General features: G+C 53.8%; 1 protein-coding gene across 1 annotated transcript; it reads right to left on the bottom strand.

The window, feature by feature from the left end:
• Nucleotides 1-11,468: 11,468 nt before the first annotated feature.
• SIGLEC10 (sialic acid binding Ig-like lectin 10) lies at nt 11,469-17,536 on the bottom strand. Its single transcript, XM_012643348.1, has 11 exons — nt 17,440-17,536; nt 16,983-17,363; nt 16,615-16,899; nt 16,258-16,305; nt 15,817-16,080; nt 15,511-15,558; nt 15,125-15,382; nt 14,769-15,053; nt 14,426-14,519; nt 14,225-14,336; nt 11,469-11,735 (listed from the first exon to the last, which is right to left on the bottom strand). Exons 1-11 carry the CDS (start codon nt 17,534-17,536, stop codon nt 11,469-11,471), a joined length of 2,139 nt encoding a protein of 712 aa, XP_012498802.1.
• Between the last annotated feature and the right edge of the window lie 3,168 nt (nt 17,537-20,704).

Here is a 20,704-nt window from a genome sequence, read left to right as displayed (position 1 = left end):
CCGAGCTCAAGCCGGCGTTTCTGGGCCCACAGCCCTCGCCTCCCCGACCCGGGACTCCGGCCCCAGCCCTCCTCCGTCACACCCCGGGGGTCCGGACTGCAAGCCCCTCCTCCCTCAGACCCGGGGGTCCGGGCCCCAGCCCCCGGCCCCCTTCATCTCTCGGATCCAGGAGTACCAGGCTCCCAGCCCTCCCTCTTCCTTTTTCTCTCTTTCTCTCTCTTTCTTCCTGTCCGTGCCCTCAGGACTTTAGGACTACAAGGACGTTTTAGGTAGTGAAATCTGGACATTTGGACACCCCCAAGGGCAGAGGGCATAGTAGATGGTCTGGGTCTTAGCAATTCCAGGGGCTGTATTCTACTCTGTGCTCTGTCTCTGACTGGCGTTGCGACCCTAGGTCCTTCTAGTCTCTATGCCTCAGTTTCTCCATCTGACAAATGGGGCTAATATTTCCATCCAGGTTTTTGTGAGGTTCTTGTGATGCCACATGTGTAAGGTAAACACAGAGTCTGGACTACAGGTAGGCTGAATAAGGGAGATTTACTTACTTTTATTGTTGGTAGTCATGGTAGTATTTTATTGAGAAGCAATTGTCGTTCTTACATCCAGTCATTTCAGAAATAGTTATTCAGTGCCTGCTACGTGCTGGGCTCCAGGCTGTGCACCGGGGCCGAGATAAATGCAGCCCCTCTGCTCAGGAACTTGCATACTTGTGAGGGAGACAGAAAGAACATAAACAGTACATTTTCTATAAGAATAAGTACCTGAAGGTGCGAAATCTGGGCCAGGGGATGTAGAGGCACTGGGGGGAGGGGATATCTTAAGTAAGGTGGTTAGGAAAGGCTGTTGTGGAAGGTGCCAGAAGACCTAGAAGTTGAATATTCCTGGTGGAGGGAACAGCCTCTGAGGGTAGAACAAGCATAGTGTTTGAGGGACTGGAAAGGAATCAGCGAAGAAGAGAGAAACAGTTCTTTTTTAAAAAAGTTTTACTTTGGAGTACTTTCATATTTACAGACGTTACAAAGATAATACAGAGAGTTCCCGCACACTCATGACTCAGTTCCCCTAATGGTACCATCTTACACCGTCATGGTACATTTGTTGCAACTAAGAAACCAACAGAACTGTGAAGTAAATTCCATGCTTTATTAGGATTTCACTGGTTTTTACACTAATATCCTTTGTTTCTTGTTCCAGGATCCAATCCAGAATATCTCACCGTATTCAGTTATCCTGTCTCCTGGGTTTCTTCTGATCTGTGGCTGTTTCTTGGTCTTTCCTTGTTTTTTATGCTCTTGACAGTTTTGGGGAGTACTAAGGACCAAGTACATTTTATAAAAGGGAGGTCTATTTTAATTGAATAATACTAACTCCTTTAATCCTTATTTCACAGATGACCAAACTAACTTGCCCAACGTCCGCAGAGCTAGTCAGTAGCACAGCTGGAATTTGAAACCAGGCAGCCTGGCTATAGATTCTGTGCTTGGCAGTTTTTTCTTGTTATTGTTGTTTGTTTTTTTGACACAGGGTCTTGCTTGTTGCCCAGACTGGAGTGCAGTGGCAAGATTGTAGCTCACTGCAGCCTTGAAGTCCTGGGCTCAGGTGATCCTCCTGCCTCAACCTCCTGAGTCCTAAGTAGCTGGAACTCTATGTACCCACCACCACACCCTACTATTTTTTGAATTTTTTGTAGACAGGGTCTTGCTCTGTTGTCCAGGCTGGTCTCAAACTCCTGGCCTTGAGCAATCCTCCTGCTTTGGCCTCCCAAAGTGCTGGAATTACAGGCTCGAGTCTGCGCTTTTAATAGAGACACAAGTAGGAGCTACATATATGGGGCCTTGTAGGCGCAATAAAGATTTTTGACTTTTTATTTCTATTTTTTAATTATAAGAGTATTGAGATTACTTTGAACATTTGTAATTAGAGGGGTGACATACTTCGACCTATGTTTTAAGATGAGCACTTAGCGGTTTGGAGAAGGGATTGTGATGGAAAGCAGGAGTGGCAGCAGAAAGCCTAGGGAGGATGCTGCTGTCTTCCAGCAGAGGAGTGGTGGCAGCTCCAGGGAGGGCAGGGGTAGTGGAGATGGGGAGATATGGGTGGATTTGAGAAGTATTTTGGCGGAAGGGCCGTTAAGACTTGCTGCTGGACTGCTGAGAGTGGGTAAGGGGGAGCCCAGGATGGTGCAAAGTTTTTAGCCTGAGCAGCCCCTTTGAATATGCATTGTCTTACAAGAAGTTCACGACATTGCATTTTAAGGATGAGAAATCCCGGGGAGTAGGATCGCCCGGTGCCGGATGATGCTGGTGACCCTGAGTGGCCGGAGTAGAAGGGTTTTTATCAAGAGAGCTGGCTTTCTTTCCTTTCCTGGTGACTGTGAGAAGAACCCAGATCTTTAAGTCTGGGTTTATCTTTCTGGCTACCTCATATCCCAAAAAAGTCGAGACAGAACTCAGAAGTCCGCGTTCAAATCTCCGCTCCGGTACTTACAGGCGCGTGACCTTGACCAAGCTGCCTAAGCTTGCCGAGTCTCCGTTTCTTCGCGAGATGGCGCTCAGTGCTCAATTCCCGCGTGACGGGATCCCTCTAGCTTGTTTTATTGCTTCTCCTACTACTGTGATCGGGGTCCGACTCCGCTTGGAAACCAACGGTCCGACCTCTTCGCTTATTACGTATCTGGCGCTTTAAGCTTGCCCCTCCCTCGCCCGCCGCCTTGTGTCCTGCCAGGCTGAGAGAGCGGGGGCGGGATCTAGGTTGCTAAGGAAATGTCTTTTACTCACCATCCAAAATTGGCAGGCAAGTTCTGAAAAGGGACCAATCAATTTCTGCGTCGGGGGAAGCGAGGCTTCAGATTTGCTGGGAAACTCCAGCGACGATTGGTTAGAGTTCTTGTCTCGTAACGTAGCGTATGCCATCGCTCTCAGCTCTGATTGGCCAGAGAGCTCGTGTCACTCCTGAGTTCCCGCCCCGTTCCTCTCTCATTGATTGGCTGCGTTTCTAAACCCCAGACTCGCCCTCACCCTCTGATTGGCTACCACCTTTCCGTGTCTTCTTGAGGCGTTGTTGCTTTGGCCTTTGTCTGCACTGGGTCTGGGTGGCCGCGGCGGCGTCTGGACGATCCAGCCCAGGTCTGGAGAAGCAGAACGGAACCTGGGAGGGAGAGTGGGCACTGGGTTGAGGGGAGAATCCTGCTCAGGCATCTCCTTGGCCCAGCGGGGAGCACATTGCCCCATCCACCGCTTGGGACCAACCCTTTCCTTATATTTGCCCCCCTCCGGCCTTGGGCCAGCAGTTCAAAGATTCGATCTTCGGGGCCTCCCCATCCCACAGGGGCTCACGGAGTCCCCGAAATTGCCCCTCTTTCCACCCGACCCTTACTCCCCCCACCACCCCCAGATCCCCGGGTCCCCGCCCTTTGCCTTGAGGCTTCCCAGTCGTTCACCCCCTGCAGCTTGGGACCCTTCCGAGGGCAGGGTGGGCGCCAGGGCCTCCCGATCTTGCCGCTCCTATCCTTACATCCTCTCTCCTCCCTCTTCTTTCTAGGTCCTGGTGACCATCCTTGCCTCCCTTCCCTGGAATTTCCCCACGCCCAGAGGTGCTCACCTCACTGCTCCCCTCTCGGTCCCTTCAAGTTCAGGGGTCACGTCACCTTTAGGCTTTGCCCTGGGAGTTCTACTTCTTCGTCCCCTCTTCCCCTTCTTTCTAGGCCTTAGGCCCCTCAGAGGACCCGGGAAATCGTGTGGAATACAAGGAGTGGTCTCTAGCCCACATGGTCCGTGTCTTGGTCAATGACTTAGCCCATTCTTCTCGCTGCTCTAACAAGATACTATAAACGGGGCAGTTTATAAACAGCAGCAATCTGGAGGCTGGGAAGGGCAAGATGCAGGCGGTGGTAGATTCGGTGTCTGGCGAGTGCCCTCCTCCTGTCTGGTAGGTGGTGCCTTCTCTCTGTGTCCTCTCGTGGTGGAAGGACAAGGCAGCTTGCTGGAGCCTCTTTTGTAAGGTCACCAATTCCGTTCACGAGGGGAGGCTGAGTGACCTAATCACTTCCCAGACACTTAAGAGGCCTGAAGAAGTTTTATAGTCAACAACCATACACTCACCACCTAGATTCATGTTTATTACATGTCTATCTATTCCTTCATCCTTCTGCTAATCTGTCTTTTTTAATGCATTTCACAGTAAGTTGCTGTCATTAGTACCCTTCACCCCTAAGCACTGCAGCACAGGTGTCATTAACTAGAGTTTGGTACTTGTTCCATTCGAAGGAAAGTTCACAATGAAGTGCACGAATCTTACGTGTATCATTTGAATACTACCCCCAGCCCCCAATATATACCTTCCTGCCAAGATACAGAACGTTACTGTCACCCCAGGAAGTTCCCTCTTGCTCCTTCCTAGTCAGTCCCTGACACCCCTCTCCACAGGCAACCAGTGTTCTGCTTATTTTTCACCATAAATTCATTTTGACTAGGCCTATGTGAGCTAGATCTTGTAGGATGTAGGAATTTGCTAGACAAAGACCATTTCAGGCACAAAAGAAAATTATGTGCAAAAATCAGGGAAATATTAATAAACAGTATGTTTGAAGATTTGTCAGAAGTGATGGAAACAAGGCCAAAAAGGTAGATAGGACTAGCTGATAAGCGGCCTTGATTATCAGGAAGAGAAGTTTCAACTTGTGCCATAATAGGCAGGGGAGAGCCTGTAGAAGTTTTTAAGCAGAGGGAATGGCACAGTTGGTTAGATAAGTGTTTTAGAAAAGTCATTCTGAAGTCAATGTGGAGGGGCAAGAAAACTTAGGAATCTATTACAATAATGAGAGGAAGGGTTAAGGAAATGAGGACAGGGCTAAGATCATGGACATTGAGTCCAACTGGCACATCGAGTGACGTCACACCCTGCCTCTGTTCCTGAAAAGCTTTCACCTTGGGCACATTACTTAGCCTCTCCTCCGAGCTTCACCTGGGGCTGGCTAATAGCCCTTGTCTCTGAGTTGTTACGACGTTTGAACACGGTAGTGTATGTAAAGGGTCAGTAACGGAGCTTGCTCTCATTAAGCAATCCATAAATGGCACGTGGGCATCTATGTTTTTAACGTGCATTTATACACACACACACAGTCCAAGTGACAGAACATCAGGATTAGCAGTAGCCGGGAGGATGGAGGGTGCAGCACCACCTGATGTTTAGCGGGGAGAATGGCTTGGTAAGCCAAGATCGAGTACATAAGGGGAAGAAGTGCTTTCAGGCCTGGGGCGTTTAAGAGAGCACGGGAGGATAATGCATATGGTTTTGAACATGTTGAGGTGCTTTGGGGTATCCAGACAGACATGTTTCAGAGACAAGAAATAGATGTGGCCCTCTCTAGAGGTGGAAGCCATTGATGTAGGTGTGGGAACCACCGCTTGGGGGAGTTCGTCTCTGCCTGCCCCACAGTCCATCGTGAGGGTTGCCCGTGCTCTCTTCAGCTCTCATGAGAGTGGGGCAAGAGCGGTGCCATCTTCATGTGTTCCTGCTTTAGAGGCTGTCTTAGTCCATTTGTGTTGCTATAACAGAATACCACCAACTAACTGAGTAATTTTTAAATAATGGAAATTTATCTCCCGCAGTTCTGGAGGCTGGGAAGTCCAAGATCAGGGCCCTGGAGGTTCACTATCTGGTGAGGGCCTGGTCTCTGCTTCTAAGATGCTGCCTTGGGAACTGTGTCCTCTGGTGGAAGGTGGAAAGGCAAAAAGGAACAAATCCTGTGTGAAGCCTCTTTCCTAAATGCCTTAATTCCATTCATGAAGGAGGAGCCCTCATGACCTAATTACCTCCTGAAGTTCCCACCTCTTAATATGATGGAATTGGAGATTAAGTTTCAACATGAATTTTGGAGCGACACAAACATTCGAACCGTAGCAGAGACTCTTTGCAGAGCCGATTTGCTGCGAAAACTTAGGGGTGGGGGTGTGACTACTGTTTAATAAGGATGGCCTTTTCTATGTCGATGACAAGTCTTCCTCCTCATTAGCAGATGTCGAACGGGACTTTTCCTGTTGTCTCTTAAATGGTCTGAAGAGAACAGCCAATAATGGGGTCAGAAAGCTTCCCTCCACCTGTCTTCCCATAAAACGAGAGAGTTGCCACTGGCTGTAGGATTTGTGGGAGGTGTGGGGTCTTTGGTGAGATGCTTTATCATCCTCACCTTCCCTGCACTATTCACTCCTCTCAGGGCTCTGTGTAGGAGGGGGTGCTCCGAAAATATCTACGGAAGACCAGGGCTTTCTGAAAGAATGGGAGAAACCGATATCTTATCTCCCCGTTGGTGTCTGCTTTGGGCAGTCGGCTGTTGCTGTGCCCTGCGTCTCCCTGTGCAGGGCAGAGGAGCCTTAGAGAGGAAAAGCTGGGGCGTTGAGGGACTCGGGGCAGTGCCCCTTGCACCCAGGGTCTGGCATGTTTAGGACGTGTGAGTGTCTGAGTCCCTTTGGGCTGCTATAACACAAATACCGTAGGTCGTATGCCTTACATACATGGGAAACTTAGTTCTCACAGTTCTGAGGCTGGGAAGTCCAAAATCAAGTTGTTGGCAGATTCAGGGAAGTAAGGACTCACTTCCTGGTTTACAGATGGCACCTTCTATCTGTGTCCTCACATGGTGGACAGGGCAAGCTCTCTGGGGTCTCTTTTATAAGGGCACTAATCCCATTCATGAGGGCCCCACCCTCGTGACCTAATCATCTCTCAAAGGCCTTGTTTCGATATCGTTATGTTGAGGATTAGAATTTCAACACAGAATTTTAGGGCGACACAAACATTGAGTCTATAGCAGGGGGTTGAGTGGGTGCCATGGACGGCAGGTAGGCCTCAGTTACCCAGGGCTGTCTTACCCAAGAAGGCAGCAAGAGGCTGTGTGGTATCTGCCAGTGGTGGAATTGGAGGTGTGGGCGGACACCTTCTCATGTCAAGAAACAGAGAAGTTGAGACAATCTCATTGGGTTCCCCTCTGAGTCCACATCATTTTGTTCCCTGAAAGAGCCAGAATGTGGACAGCCCCCAACTCACAGAACCAGCCAGTGTTAGCCAGAGAAGCAACTTCAGCCAACAGAGGCCACAGCTGTGGCCAGTTAGGTCGAGAGTCACTTGTCCCATTAGCGAGCGGTTCCTTCATTAGGCCCCAGTACTTTGGGAAACTTGGCCTTAAAGTAGAAATGGAGGAGTTTCAGAGCCGACTGGTCTACCTCTCCTCCTAGCAGTCAGGTCCCAGCTTAAACCTGTGCTGCGTGGGCAGGAGAGGCTATGGCATCCAAACTGAGTTTGAGGTTAAGGTTTAAGACCAGGCTGAGTTTTAATAACCAGAACTGACTGGAGAGTTACATAATGTCTGGGACATCGTTAGGGAATGAGAAAAAGTTTCAACAGGGCCCAACCGAATCAGTGATCAGAAAAACAGAACTGTATTCATACTTGCTGGAGTTAATAGTCCTCGATTAACTGGCTAAAGAGAGTATCTGGCAATACGGAAGGTCCCAGCTGGGTCTTCGGACCCTAAGCCTGGTGGATTTTTTTCTTCTCTTGCAACATTGCCTTTCCCCTGTGAGTGCTGGAAAACAACACCCTCTCTGCCCGCTCTAAGTCCCGAGTCATTATTGCAGAGGTCAAGACCTTCACAGATATTTCGGAGTTACTGTCCCCGGTCAAGCCCGATGCGGTAGCAATGCAGTCTTGTGGTTTCCCTGGTCAAACAGCTGGTGAGGGATTGCTCTCATGGCAGGATTTGGCCAGGGGAGAAGGAAAGCAGAATCCCCCAACCTTTGTGTAGCTTCTAGAGACTTCCCTTTTTCTCAAGGCCTCTGCAGCATCCGCCCCACTCTGAGCTTAGTGAAAGGGGGCTGCGTAATCTGCAGTGCTCATCCGTGGTAGGGTCTGTCCGAGTTTGAATCCCAGCTCTGCTGTTTAGCTGTGTGACCTTAGGCAACACCGTGTCCCTCTCTAAGCCCCATCTATAACATGAGGTGGCTGCATTGGGTGAGCCGGCACCATGAGTCTGTAATTCTCTCTGTGTATGGCGCTGGCTTCTGGGGGCCAACTTCAGTCCTTGCAGCTAATTCAGCTTTTTGTTTGGTTCAGTGAAATGTCTTCGTCTGTGCTCTCTTATTCAGTCATTACCATGTCCCTTGTGATAGGGGTATTACCCTCGTTTTAATACGCGGGCCAGCCGAGGCTCAGAGGGGGAAAGTGAGTTGTCTGCAGTCATTCTGGTAGTAAGTGGCAGAATCTGGACACAGTGCAAATCCTTTTCCATTTCTGTGTATGTGCCCGCCACACTTCTTTATTAGGCACCCTCTGTCCACCAGAAGGCCAATACTGTGTCATGATTAAGAGCTTGTGCTTGGAGTTAGATCGTTTGGGATTGAGTCTTACTAATAACTTGGCTTTGAGCATGCTTGTAAACTTTTGTGCCTCAGTTTGCTCACCTGTAACATAGAGATAATATATGTATAAAGGAACTTTTGGAAAATTCCATCTCAAAGCTTTTGTTGTTGTTGTGGTTGTCGTGAGTTGCTGTGCGGTGATCTTCATCCGAGAACCAGATTGGTTTGTCATAAGCTGTCATTGGGAGAGCTTGGAACCGCAAAGCTTGGGCCATTTCGTTCACGGGAGGGGATTTTTTAATGAGTTGTGGCTAACGAAAGGAATAAAATTATGAGTTCTTCGGTTTTCACATCTGGCTGTGTCATAAGAATTTTTACACGTTACCTTCTTTGTAATATTCATGTTAGAGAAAAGTCAGAACCTGCCTCTTGGTGCCTCCAGTGAGAAGGAAAGCTGTGACTGGACACAGGACTGAGAGTCATTTGGCATCTAAGACAGGCTGGCAGGTCACCGCACAGGGAGGAAGCAGTGGCCGGCTGTGTCCAAGGACCTGGCCGGCCTTAATCTCTTTTTCTTCTCCCTGTCTAAGACCATGGGTTGGGGGTGGGGGGTGCAGTCTTTACTCTTTGGAAGGATAAACACAGTTAGATAAAGGACTCTTGTCAGTGATGGCTTAGAAACCAGTGCAACATATAGACGGTTATTATCTAATACTATGTTAGGTAGACAAATTAAGGGGCTTTGTTGAACTCCTCTGGACTAATGTCTGTCTCTTAGAGTTGTAAACCTTTTCTTGCTGCCTTATGAGAAGAACTAGCTAATTTAGGGGGCCGGCAAGATGAAGGGGAACTTCCCCAGTCTTTGGTTTAAAAAAAAATCCTCTTAAGACTTTGCGGATATTGAATGGGTCACTATGAAAATCAGCAGCAGTGCCTGGGATGTAGTAAGTGCTCAATCTGTGTTAGCCACTGTTACGAAAACCTTCACAGATCGACAGCTCTGGGGGTGGAGAGGGTTTGGCTAAGTGGGTGTTACGTGTGAACATACCGTACTGTTACTCTCTTGTTCAGGACACAACAAAGGCTGTTTACAGACGTCCGGCCAAACTTGTCTGCATATGCTTGGAAAACATTAACAAGCCCACTGCCAGCTTTCCCTCTCACTGAAAGTCATCACTTTTTGAAATGATGCCTTTCTTTCTAAATCCTTTGCCTGCCCTTTGGCACTTTGATCCTGTCGACTATAACCCAGGTCAGAGACGGTGCCTTTGGTGCCTCAGTCCCTCCGCAGCGCCAAGCGAGTGCCCCGGGTCTGGCCTGGGGTCCTCGGAGCTGCTTCCGTCTCAGGAGCGCCCCTGCAGGAGACACTGGGAAACAGCAGGGAAAGCTGCTTTGGCGCGGGACGGCCGCGGGTGGGGCTCCTGCTTCTGCAGGTTTCGCTCCTGTGTGGCTTTAGGCAAGATAATTCACCTCTCTGAGTCTCAGACATCTTCACGGTGGAGATCCTGTCTTACACAGCTTTTCTCGAAGGAGATAACTATAAATACATACTAGGCGACCAAAAATAGTAATTCCCTTCCTTCCGCTTCCGTTCGCATTGTTACACTGCCCACTTCTGTACCCGCTGCGACCTGAGAATACCATAGGTGCCTCTTCTGCTCTACCCGTTTTCTTTCGGGTTTTCCAGTCTTCCAATTGTGTAATTTATTACTTTCAAAAAGAATACGAAGGCCAGCTCCATTTCTGTGCTGTCCACGATTCCACGAGTGGTGACCATTCCCCACGAGGGCCTTCTTGGAGCCGGTTAGGGCTGTGAGCTCTGGGGAGGGAGGAGGTCAGGGGCGTGGAAGGACATGCCGCGCCCTGAGGAGCAGGTTCCTCTTCCCTGCCTCTCGCCAGCTGGTGAACACGTGTGGTTCGCAGCACGCTGTAGGTTTGCTGTCACCTCCGTCCCCTCATGCCTTTGCTGTTCCTGAGACTGGGGGTCTGAGAGTGGATCAGCACCCGCCCCCCCGTTGGCTTCTTGCCTTTTCCTTCTTTCCCGGGGGACCCTCCGTGCGGTCACAGACCTAGTCATTTTGGCCGTGGCTACTCGTGAACTCTCTCTGGACTTCCGCGTCTGCTGCTGCTTCTGCGAAAACAAGTGAGTTGGTGTAGATTAAGATCCAGCAGACTTTTCCTGTAAAGGATGAGGTAGTAAATACTTCAGGCTTCGCAGGCCTACGCACGGCTCGACCTTGTCTGAGAAGCCGCAGACGAACTGTCAAAGGGGCTTGGCTGGGCGCCAGACTTCATGGACGCTAAAGTTCGAATTTTATCTCATTCCCACATTTCATGAAACAGTCTTCCTTTGACTTTTCCCCCCCAACCATTTAAAATGTATAAAACGCTCTTAGCTCGCAGGTGATGTGGAAATAGGCAGTGGGCTGGACGTGATGGGGGAGCCTCCCAGGTGACTCCTGTCTAGTCATCTTTTTTTTTTTTTTGAGACAGAGTCTCGCTGTGTTGCCTGGGCTAGAGTGCTGTGGTGTCATCCTTGCTCATAGCAACCTCAGACTCCTGGGCTCAAGCGATCCTCCTGCCTCAGCCTCCCGAGTAGCTGGGACTATAGGCATGTGCCACCATGCCCGGCTAATTTTTTCTGTATATATTTTTAGTTGTCCAGCTAATTTCTTTCTATATTTAGTAGAGACGGGGTCTTGCTCTTGCTTAGGCTGGTCTCGAACTCCTGAGCTCAAACGATCCTCCAGCCTCGGCCTCCCAGAGAGCTAGGATTACAGGCGTGAGCCACCGCGCCCGGCCTGCACCTGTCCAGTCACCTTTAAAAGCCCTCCCTCCTTTGAGACTCTGAGACCGAGTAATCCCTGGGCTGGTGCCGTGGTGTGTTAGAGCGAATCTTTGCCTGGCCTCTCAGAACACTGTGTGCAGACAGGCCGCTTGGGACAGGTTTGTCAAGCTGTTCGGAATGCCCGGGTCTGAGGTGGTGTGACCCATCCTTGGAGGATTTAAAAAAAGAGAGAGAGAAAGAGAGACTTTGTACTCTGTTCTCCTCAACCGCTTTATTGCTCTACTTTTCTCCCTAGCCGAGGTCCGGTCCTAAAGCTCAAGAGACCCTCAGTGGAACTTGATTTCTGCGTAATCCTCCTGGGTATCTTTGGGCCTCTGGGCCTCAGGCCTGGGTCGGATGCCCGGGAAGTTGAGCCCAGCATAGTGGAGCTCCTCTTGGTTGTTCTCGTATTCTGGGTCTTGAGTGGACAATTTGGGTCCTGGGCCACCGAGGGAAACAAGCTGTAGCTCCTTCTGGTTCTTTGGTTCCGGGGAGGGAGTGCCTGGAGGAGGGGTCCGGGAAGGGGTGGTCGGTGTGGCCTTCCGGTTCCGAGCCTGCGGGAATAACCACCACCTTTCACTCATTCATTCCACAAGTATTTGCGAACCTACCATGTGCCAGGCACTGATTTAGGAACCGGGGCTACGGCATGGAGTAACACAAAGTCCCTGCCCTTGCTGAGCTTGCACTCCATCCTGGAAGCAGGAGCAGACAACAAACAAGAAAGAGTGTAATAACTAGTAGGTGATAGACGCCGTCGAGGAAATTAAGCAGGGTCAGAAGTCAGCGGAAGGGAGGGTGGATGTCCGTGTTAATAGAGCATCCAGGGACGCTCTCCGAGGGGCTGATACTGAAGCAGAGAGAATGAGTTAAATGAGGCCAGGAGTCAGGCAGTATCTGGGGGAGGAAGCAGCAAATTCCAGTGCCCCGAGCTGAGATGGGGATTGTGTGTTCGAGGAAGGGCAAGTCTGGGGAGAGAGGTAGGAGATGCGACTGGGGAGGGAGCCCAGCACTGCAGACCCTGGCGAGGGCTTTGGGTTTATTCTAAGCGTGCTGGAAGTCATTCGAGAGTTTAGCAGGAAAGTGAGATGCTTTGATTTATGTTTTTCTTTTTTCAGCTTTATATTTTGGAATGACTATAGATTCACGGGAAGTTGCAAAAATAGTACAGAGAGGTCCTACGTACCCTTCCCCCAGTTTTCCTCAGTGGCCACCTCTTGTATAACTATAGGACAATAGCCAAACCAGGAAGTCAACGTTGGGGTGTGTGTGTAGAGTTTTATCACATGAATGGTGTTAGGAGCTGAATTGGGTCCCGCAAAATTCCTATGTTGAAGTCCTAATCCCTAGTACCGAAGAATGTGACTGTGTTTGGAGATGGCGTCTTTAAAGAGGTCATTAGAGTAAAAGGAGGTTCTGCGGGTGGGCCCCGGTCCCGCGTGACTGGCGATGGGCACACACAGAGCGACAACCACGCGGAGCTCCGAGGAGGAGAAGGCGGCGTCTACAAGCCAAGGAAAGAGGCCTCAGAAGGAACCAGCCCGGCCAACGCCTTGATCTGGGCCTTCTAGCCTCCGGAAACGTGAGACGTAAATGCCTGTTGTGTAAGTCCGCCAGGCGGTGGCACTTTGTGGTGGCGGCCCTAGGACACGAATCCAGGCAGAGGCTCCTACCCTCTACCCCAGTCGAGATAGAGGACTGCTCGTCGCTACAGAGATCTCCCTCGTGTCGTCCTGCTGGGGTCCCACCCATCGCTCTCCAGTCCCTAATCCCTGGTGGTCACTCGTCTGTTCCCATCTCTCGTTTTGTCATTTGGAGAGCGTAGTATAAATGGAACCATGCAGTAGGTGACCTTTCAAGATGGATTTCTTCACTTTTTCTTTTTTTGTCCCTAAGATCCATCCAACTATGTTGCACATATCAGTTGTTTGTCCCTCTTGGTTGCTGAGCAGTGATCCATGGGTTTTTAAAAGGAGAGCGCGCCCGAGTAGACTGGAGGGAGCGAGAATGGAAACGGGGAGAGCGTGCGGAGGGGGATGGGGTGCCCGGGGCCGGACATTGGTGTGAGGACTGCAGGACATTGGTGTGAGGACTGCAGGACATTGGTGTGAGGACTGCAGCGGTGAGGGGGGAGTGGGGGGAGGTGGTGTGGGTGTATTCTGAAGGGCATCTGCGGATAGATTGGTCATGGGGTGACAGAGAAGAGGAGAGGGAAAGAAGGTTCTAGGGCCGTAGCCTTGGCCAGGCAAACGTGTTACTTCTAGCATGTGGATGACGGGAAGCATAGGTGGTGGGGTTAGTCTCGAGCTGGTTTTGGATAAGTTTGAAGTGCTTATTAGACTCCCAAAGGGAGATCGCATTGGGATATGAGTATGAAGTTCAGGGAAGAAGCCAGGAGACATAAATTCTGGAGTTATCGGCATAAGAGGTTACTTCCTAATATCTAGCATTTACTGAACACTTACTAGGGGGCAGGCACTATTCTGAATGTTTTGCAGGTACCATATATTGAATGCCTGGAAGAATCCTAGGAGGTGAGTGCTACTATGGTCCTCATGTTACAGTTAAGGAAATTGAGGCACAGAGAAGTTAAATGACTTGTTCAAGAACACACAGTGATGAAAGCAGGATTCGAACCCAGGCAGGCTGACTTCAGACCCTCTGCACTCAACTGCTAGGGAATACTGCCTCTCAGTGATACTAATAATTATTAAACAGTTAATTATAATTAGTATTGTCAATGGTGACGATAATAGTGGAACAGCGGCTACGTATTGAGAAAATGCACGTGTTCTAACCCTCAAACCAACTCTCAAAGGAAACGGGAAGAAATCAGGCTTCCGAGGGGTGAGTGACTTGGCTGATCTCTCATAGCTAGTAAGTGGCAGCCTGGTTTGAACCCAGTACTGTACTTGGAGCTTGTTCTGCCTTGATGTTCCCGAGGCCAAGGGTGGGGGCAGGACCGGGAGGAGGTGTGTGCGGAAGTCAGAAGAGGGGACGTCGGCTGCAGAGAAGAGAGAGGCAGCGTGGCCTGGCCACTCACCAGGGGACCGGCCCTGGGGACCACGTTGATGTAATCCCGGATCGTGCTGCCCCGTGAGAGCGCGGGCCTCGGAGTCTCTGCCTCAGTCTGTTTCTTCCATAGAATCTTCACGCTGAGGAAATGGACCCCACGTTGGCGGCACATTGCCCCTTCCCTTTCCCCAGGCCCAGACCCCAGACCCCACCGCCCCTCCTAACTTACGTGATCAGAGTGAGGCAGAGGAACAGGACGGCCGTGATGCCGATTCCCAGAAACACTCCAGTAAAGAGCGCTGTCGAGCGGGCTCGCTTCCTGTCTGCAAGAGGGAGGCTCGGGCGAGCATTGCCCTCCGTGGGGGCCTCACAGGGCCCATCCCCCCTGGGCATCCAGGCTTCCCGATCCCCGATCCCGCTGCAGACACTGTGCCTGCACCCCCTCCCCTGCTTCCAGGACACCCTGCCGCAGCCGGGCCCAGGTCAGGACTGCCGTTGTCACTACCTGCAGAAGCCGCAGGACCCCAGGCCCTGCCCCACAATAGAGCCTCAGCAGCCAGGTGGCCCCTGACCTGGCAGCAGCAGGACGGTGCCGCTCCAGGCGCCGTGGACATTCCGGGCCTCGCAGCTGAGCCTGAGGCCCGATCTGAATCCACCTCGGAGGCTCAGGGAGCTGTTGGCCCAGGGCCCGGCTGAGCTGGGGGTGGCCGTGAAGGGGCCGTGGCTGCCGTTCCCCTCCCACAGCCCCTCCCCGAGCCGCCAGCGCAGGGAGGCGGCCGGCTGGGCTCGGGAGCAGCAGCTGCAGCGCAGCCCCTCGGCCTCCCAGGAGCAGGAGGGGCCCAGCAGCTGCGGGGGGTCTGTGGGGACAGAGGACAGCACTCAGCAGGGGCCCCCTTTCTGGGACCCAGGCGCCCCCTCCCCCACTCACAGTGCACAGAGAGGCTCAGAGAGACGTGCAGGGAGCCCAGGGCGTGCTGGGCGCGGCAGGTGAATTCCCCTTCGTGCTCCATTTGGACCCGAGGCAGCTCCAGGACCCCAGGGTCTGAGGGCTGGGACGGGCTCAGGGTCCGGCTCCCCCGGGCCCAGCTCAGCGTGGCTGGGGGGTTGCTGAGGGTGACGCAGACCAGGCGCAGGCTTTGGCCCTCCAGGACCAGGAGGGACGTGTCATTCCCGAGGGTTTCCAGGACTAGGGAAGGGAAGAGGCAGAACCGATGCCCTCCTGAGGGCACAGGGACCCTCCTGCATGGGGACCTCCAGACACCGGCCCTGCATTTGGCTCTGAGAGGCCCCAGTCCCTCTGTCCCCCTTTCCTACCTGTCTTGTTTGCTTGGGAAACCAGCACTGTCAGGTTCTCTGGAGGATCTGCATGGACACAGGGCACCGCTCTAGATGGGCCAGGGCTTCCCTCTGGGCAAAGGGAAGGTCCCTGGAGACCGAGGTGGGGGCTGGGGTGGGATGGGGGGGCTGAGTCACCCACTGAGTCTCACACACCAACTGCCCAAGGGTAAGAAGGCCTGGTCCCCTAGGCCTGGGGACCCCCTCAGAGTTCTGGGCCCTGAGCCGACCCTGCCCCCGCCCCCTCTCCCTCCAGGACTCCAGGCCCCTGCTGGTCACACTCACACTGCACAGAGAGCTCCAGGCTGCGGTGCTGGGAGCCAAGCCTGTTCTCCGCTCGGCAGGTGTAGTTCCCTGAGTCCCCAGCCCTCACCCTGGGCAGCTCCAGCGCCAGGGTTCTGGGGCCCCAGGGGTGGGACCAAGACAGGACTCTGTGCCCCAGGACCCAGCTCAGCGTGGCAGGGGGCTGGCTGTCAGCAGCACAGAGGAGCCGCAGGGACTGGCCTTTCTGGGCTTGCACACGTGGGACGGTGTCCTGGGGCTGCAGGGCTGGAGACAGAGCCAGAGAGAGAGACAGAGACAGAGAAAGAGAGACACAGAGAGAGAGAGACAGAGAGACATAGAGAGAGAGGCATGCAGGGAGCAGCACGCCCCCTCACCCTCACCCCCAAGCCTTTTCACCCCAAAGAGGACAGGCCCAGCCCCAGCCCAGAGGGACCTCAGTACCTGGCCCGTTGTCCCAGGAAATGCTGACAGCCAGGTCTCTGGGGGCGTCTGCAACAAGGTTGAGGGGGCTTCAGGGAGGGACGTTTTATTCCCCCAAAGTGCTAATAACTCCCTCGGGGCCAAGAAACTGTGACTATCCCGGGGAAGAGAAGTGACAGGCCAGCGCCAGAGCACACGCGTGCGGACAGGGGCCAGACGCCATTCCCGTCCCCCTCCCAGGGCTGAGGCCGCATCCTGGACCCCGCGGCCTCCTCTCCCTGGACCCTCCTGAGCTCGGAGCCGCTCGCAGCCCCGCGGGGCTCCTCCGCCCCCCACACCCGGCCTGTTCACGCGCCGCACGGTCTGCGCCGCACTCACGGGCCACGCCGAGCCGGACGGTCCTCCGTGTGCTCACGCCGCTTCCGGGGAAGGTCACTCGGCAGGTGAGGTTGGTGTCGTGGTCCTGAGGTCTCGGCGTGAGGCTCAGCACGGAGAAGTGGGAGGTGGTGGGCCCGGTTCCTCGGGAGGAGAGGGCGGCCCCCGCCCAGGAGAAAGAGGGGGCCGGACATTCCTCGAAGTTCCCGTCAAACACACAGATGACTGTCGCCGGCCGCCCGGGCTCCAGGGTCTCCGGGACGTAGACATCCGGCTCCTGAGTCAGGGCTGGGGCAGAGAGGGGCTCCTAGTGCCCTGAGAGCCCTCCCTGCTCAGCCCCTCACCGTCCCCTGGGGGGTCCCTTTGCATACCTGTCACTTCCAGAGAGAACGCGTTCCTGAAATTATACTTTACGTAGCCTCCTCTCTCCACCCGAAAGTAGTATTCTCCCCTGTCCTCCCTCCGGGCGTCTCTGATCACCAGGGAGCAGCTCTGGCTCTGCGGGTTCCCGAGGAGCTGGAAGCGTCCTCGTGTCCTTGTTTGCACCTCTTGATTTGCCTTGTTTGTGGCCACTGGAGCATCAGTCTTTGAGTCAGCCCCTTCTTCGAACCAGTAGCCATAAGCTGGGGTAGACTCTGTCCAGCCAATGGGAGGGTAGGAGAAGGAGCAGGGCACGTAGACACACAGGCCCTCCTGCACCGTCACCGAGTCCTGCACGTGCAGCTCGAATCCCAGATCCTGAGCCTGGGACCCTGTGGGGAGACAGAGGCTCAACCTGTAAGCCCGGCCCTAGCTCTGACCTGGTCCCTCTGGCCCCGGCCCACTCACCGGCCAGCAGCAAGGACAGCAGCAGCAGCGGCATCTTGGCATCAGGAGGCACATGGGCCTGCCCTGAGACAGGCTGGCTCCCCAGTCCTGTCGCCATGGGCTCCGGGCAGAAGGGGAAGCGGAGGGCGGAAGCTGAGACCTGGGGACTGAGGCGTGAAATGAGCTTTTGGTTCAGAGGCCACGGGACCCCCCCTCTCCCCCTCCCCCTCCCCACTCCCCAGCCCACCTGAGCCCGTCCTCTCTGCTCTCCTGGGGGAGGGGCTGCCTGGCCTTGCTCTTGCTGAGGGGGTCCTTCCCTTTCCCCAGCCCCTGCGGGGGAGGGGAGGGAGGCCTGTGTTTGGCCATGGCCGGCTGTGGAAGGGCGAGGGGAGGTGGGGGCTCTCCCTCTGGGCCCTGGGTCGCTGAGGAAGCAGAAGTGAAAGTCCCCAGTTAGCTCTTCTTAGGGGGGCACCATCGGTGGTGGAGGTGGGTGCCGGGGAGGGAGGATTTCTGGAGGGGGCTGGCTAGTCTTGCCAGATGAAATGCAGGACACCTGGTTAAAGCTGACTTTCAGATAAACAATGAATAATCTTTTTTTTTCTTTGTATAAGTATGTCCCAAATGTTGCATGGGACATACTTATACTAAAAAAGTTTTTTTTTTCCAGCCTGGGCAATATAGCAAGATCCTGCCTCCACAAAAAATAAAATACCTAGCCAGGTGTGGTGGCACACATCTGTGGTCCCAGCTACTCGGGAGGCCGAGGCACGAGGATAGCTTGAACCCAGGAGTTTGAGGTTGCTGTGAGCTGTGACTGGACCGCTGCCCTCCAGCCTGGGCAATGGAGCGAGACCAGGTCTCAAAAAAAGAAAAAGTTTTCTTGTTCCTCTGAAAATCAAATTTAGCCATGTGTCTTGCATTTTGCTTTTTGGCAGGTCTGGCAAGCCTAGGCTGGTGCCAGCCCGGCCCCTTCACACTCCCTGGTGAGCACACTGCCTCGCGGCCCCCCAGAACCACCTCCCACCCCGCCAGGCCTCAGTCTCTCTTCCTCCCTGTCACACAATTGGGCAACACTTACCTGTAACACCTGGTGTGATTCGAATGGCTGTGCCCAAAGGTGACGCTGATGGCTGGAGTTTTAGGCAACGTAAAAGGCCAGGGGATGGGGGTGAGTGGAATAAACTCTCCAAATCGTCGTACCCTCTCCCAGCCCTTACTGCAATGACTCTCTGCTTTGGTCGCGCAGAGACAGGGTGCTCATCACTCAGCGTCCATGCACTCAGGTACCAGGCGCTGAGCTGCTGGCGGAGGACACAGAGGTGGACCCAACAGGGCACCAGGTTGGCCAGTGAAGATTCTTAGACAGAAAAGCACTGAGTGGCTCATAAGTGCCCTGGATACTGGACAGACATTCATGACAGGACCCTGCGGAGGGAGTGGTCCGTTCCTCCTGGTGGAGGGAGTCAGAAGAGTCTTCCTGGAGGAGGTGACCTTTAGGTCTCCCAGCCCCCACCCAGTCCTTTTTCTCTCATCCACTGTACTAATTGCTCGAGCTGCCACTACAACGTGCCAGACATTGAGTGGCTGAAACAACAAAACTGGTGTCCTCTCAGTTCCGGGGCTGGAAGTTCAATAGCAAGGTGTTGGCAGGGCTGGTTCCTTCTGAGGCCCCTGTCCTCGGCTTGCAGATGGCGTCTCCTCCTCGTGTCTTCATGTGGTCTTCGTCCGCGCGCAGCTGTGTCCTGACGTCTTGTAAGAATACCGGTCACGTCGGATTAGGGCTCACCCTAATGACCTCCTGTTAACTGAAGTCTGCTCTCCATGTCCCAGGGTCCATGTCTTTGGATTCCACCATTTGGGGATCCAAAATATTTAAAAGCAAAAACCAATGAACAACAGCATAACAACAAAAAGTGATACAAATTTAAGAAATACAGGATAACAACTCGCCGCATGGTATTTACGTTGTGTTAGGCGTTGCGGGGAATCCGGGACTCACAGAGGAGGATGTGTGTAGGTCTACGCAGATGCGACGCCATTTTACATCAGAGACCTGAGCATCGTGAACTTGGGTTCCAAGGGGGGGCTTGGAACCGATCCCCCACTAACACCCAGGGAGGACAGCATCTCTCTAAAGACACCGTCTGCAAGTACAGTCCCACTCTTAGGTCCTGGAGCTGGGTCTTCAACACTTGGATTTGGTGGTGGGGGCGCATTTCAGGCCATGATACCACCTTGCCCTCTGCTCTGGTCCCTGCGTCCCCATGGCCCAGCCTGGGCTTTCTCTGAGGAAAACCAGGTTCCCTCCCCTCAGAGCAGCCCTCGTGTTGAGGGACGTCACACCCTCCACGCCACAGAGCTCGCTGGAAAAGGGCCTCACAGGAGGAGAGGGGAGGACGGATGTGTGGGTCCTGGTGAGAGCTTGGGGAGCACGGAGGCCCCCACGAGCCCAAGCCCAGCCCCACCTCTGCCTTGCGCCTTTTCCTACCCTGAGACTGGCTGGGCAGGAGCCGAGCTTGGTTAAGCCGAGTCCTTCTGTGGGTCTCCCCCGCACTGGTCCGCGCTGCCCAGAGCTGGAGGACCCTTTGCCTCTGAGGGACCGACGGATGCCAACCTGGGACTCCCAGGCTGACCTGGAGACTCAAAACCGCCCAGAGACTGCGGCTGCGCTCGGCTTGGATCTCCCTCCGAACTTCAGCGCCGATCCCAGGAGTGCGGTGAGCGCACATGGACAGCAGCTCCAGGCGAGGACAGCGCCGGGTCTGGCGGCGTTTGTGTGCTCGGCCGGAGTGGACCAGAGCTGGGCTGGACGGGAAGGCGAGGGGTGAGAGCGGGCCAGGGACCCTCAGTGACCCCGCTGTGGACCGACCCTTCCCCCTCCTGGAGGCCGCTGCCAAGAGGGCCCTGGAGGGGGTTCTTTTTTTATTTTTTTTTTGAGACAGAGTCTCACTATGTTACTTGGGCTAGAGTGAGTGCCGTGGCGTCAGCCTAGCTCACAGCAACCACAAACTCCTGGGCTCAAGCGATCCTCCCGCCTCAGCCTCCCAGAGTGCTAGGATGACAGGCGTGAGCCACCGCGCCCGGCCTGGAGGGGGTTCTGAGGCCGTCAGCCCCTTCTGCCCAACCCCCGCAACCGTGAGGTCCTGTCCTCTCTTCACAGGAACAGTGCTTGGAGAAGCCGTCCTCCTCCGTTTCCTCTTCATCCTGGTCCTGCCAAGCTCTGTCCCCACCGCGTCACGCAAACAGCTCTCATTCAGGGTCGCTGACGCCCCCCAGAGTGCTGACA

This window comes from Propithecus coquereli, unplaced genomic scaffold, assembly GCF_000956105.1.
Source record: "Propithecus coquereli isolate 6110/MARCELLA unplaced genomic scaffold, Pcoq_1.0 Scaffold196, whole genome shotgun sequence".
NCBI lineage: Eukaryota > Metazoa > Chordata > Mammalia > Primates > Indriidae > Propithecus > Propithecus coquereli.
Note: the sequence above shows the minus strand (reverse complement) of the source record. Positions and strands in the feature narration are given on the sequence as shown.

What these genes read in the sequence shown, in the direction of transcription:
- SIGLEC10 (XM_012643348.1), bottom strand. Translation starts at nt 17,536, where the DNA reads ATGGCGACAGGACTGGGGAGCCAGCCTGTCTCAGGGCAGGCCCATGTG. An exon ending in TTCCTGGGACAACGGGCCAG is followed by an intron (nt 16,081 to 16,257) that starts GTACTGAGGTCC and finishes CTCTGTCTCCAG; the next exon opens with CCCTGCAGCCCCAGGACACC. An exon ending in CACCGTCCTGCTGCTGCCAG is followed by an intron (nt 14,520 to 14,768) that starts GTCAGGGGCCAC and finishes TCCCTCTTGCAG; the next exon opens with ACAGGAAGCGAGCCCGCTCG.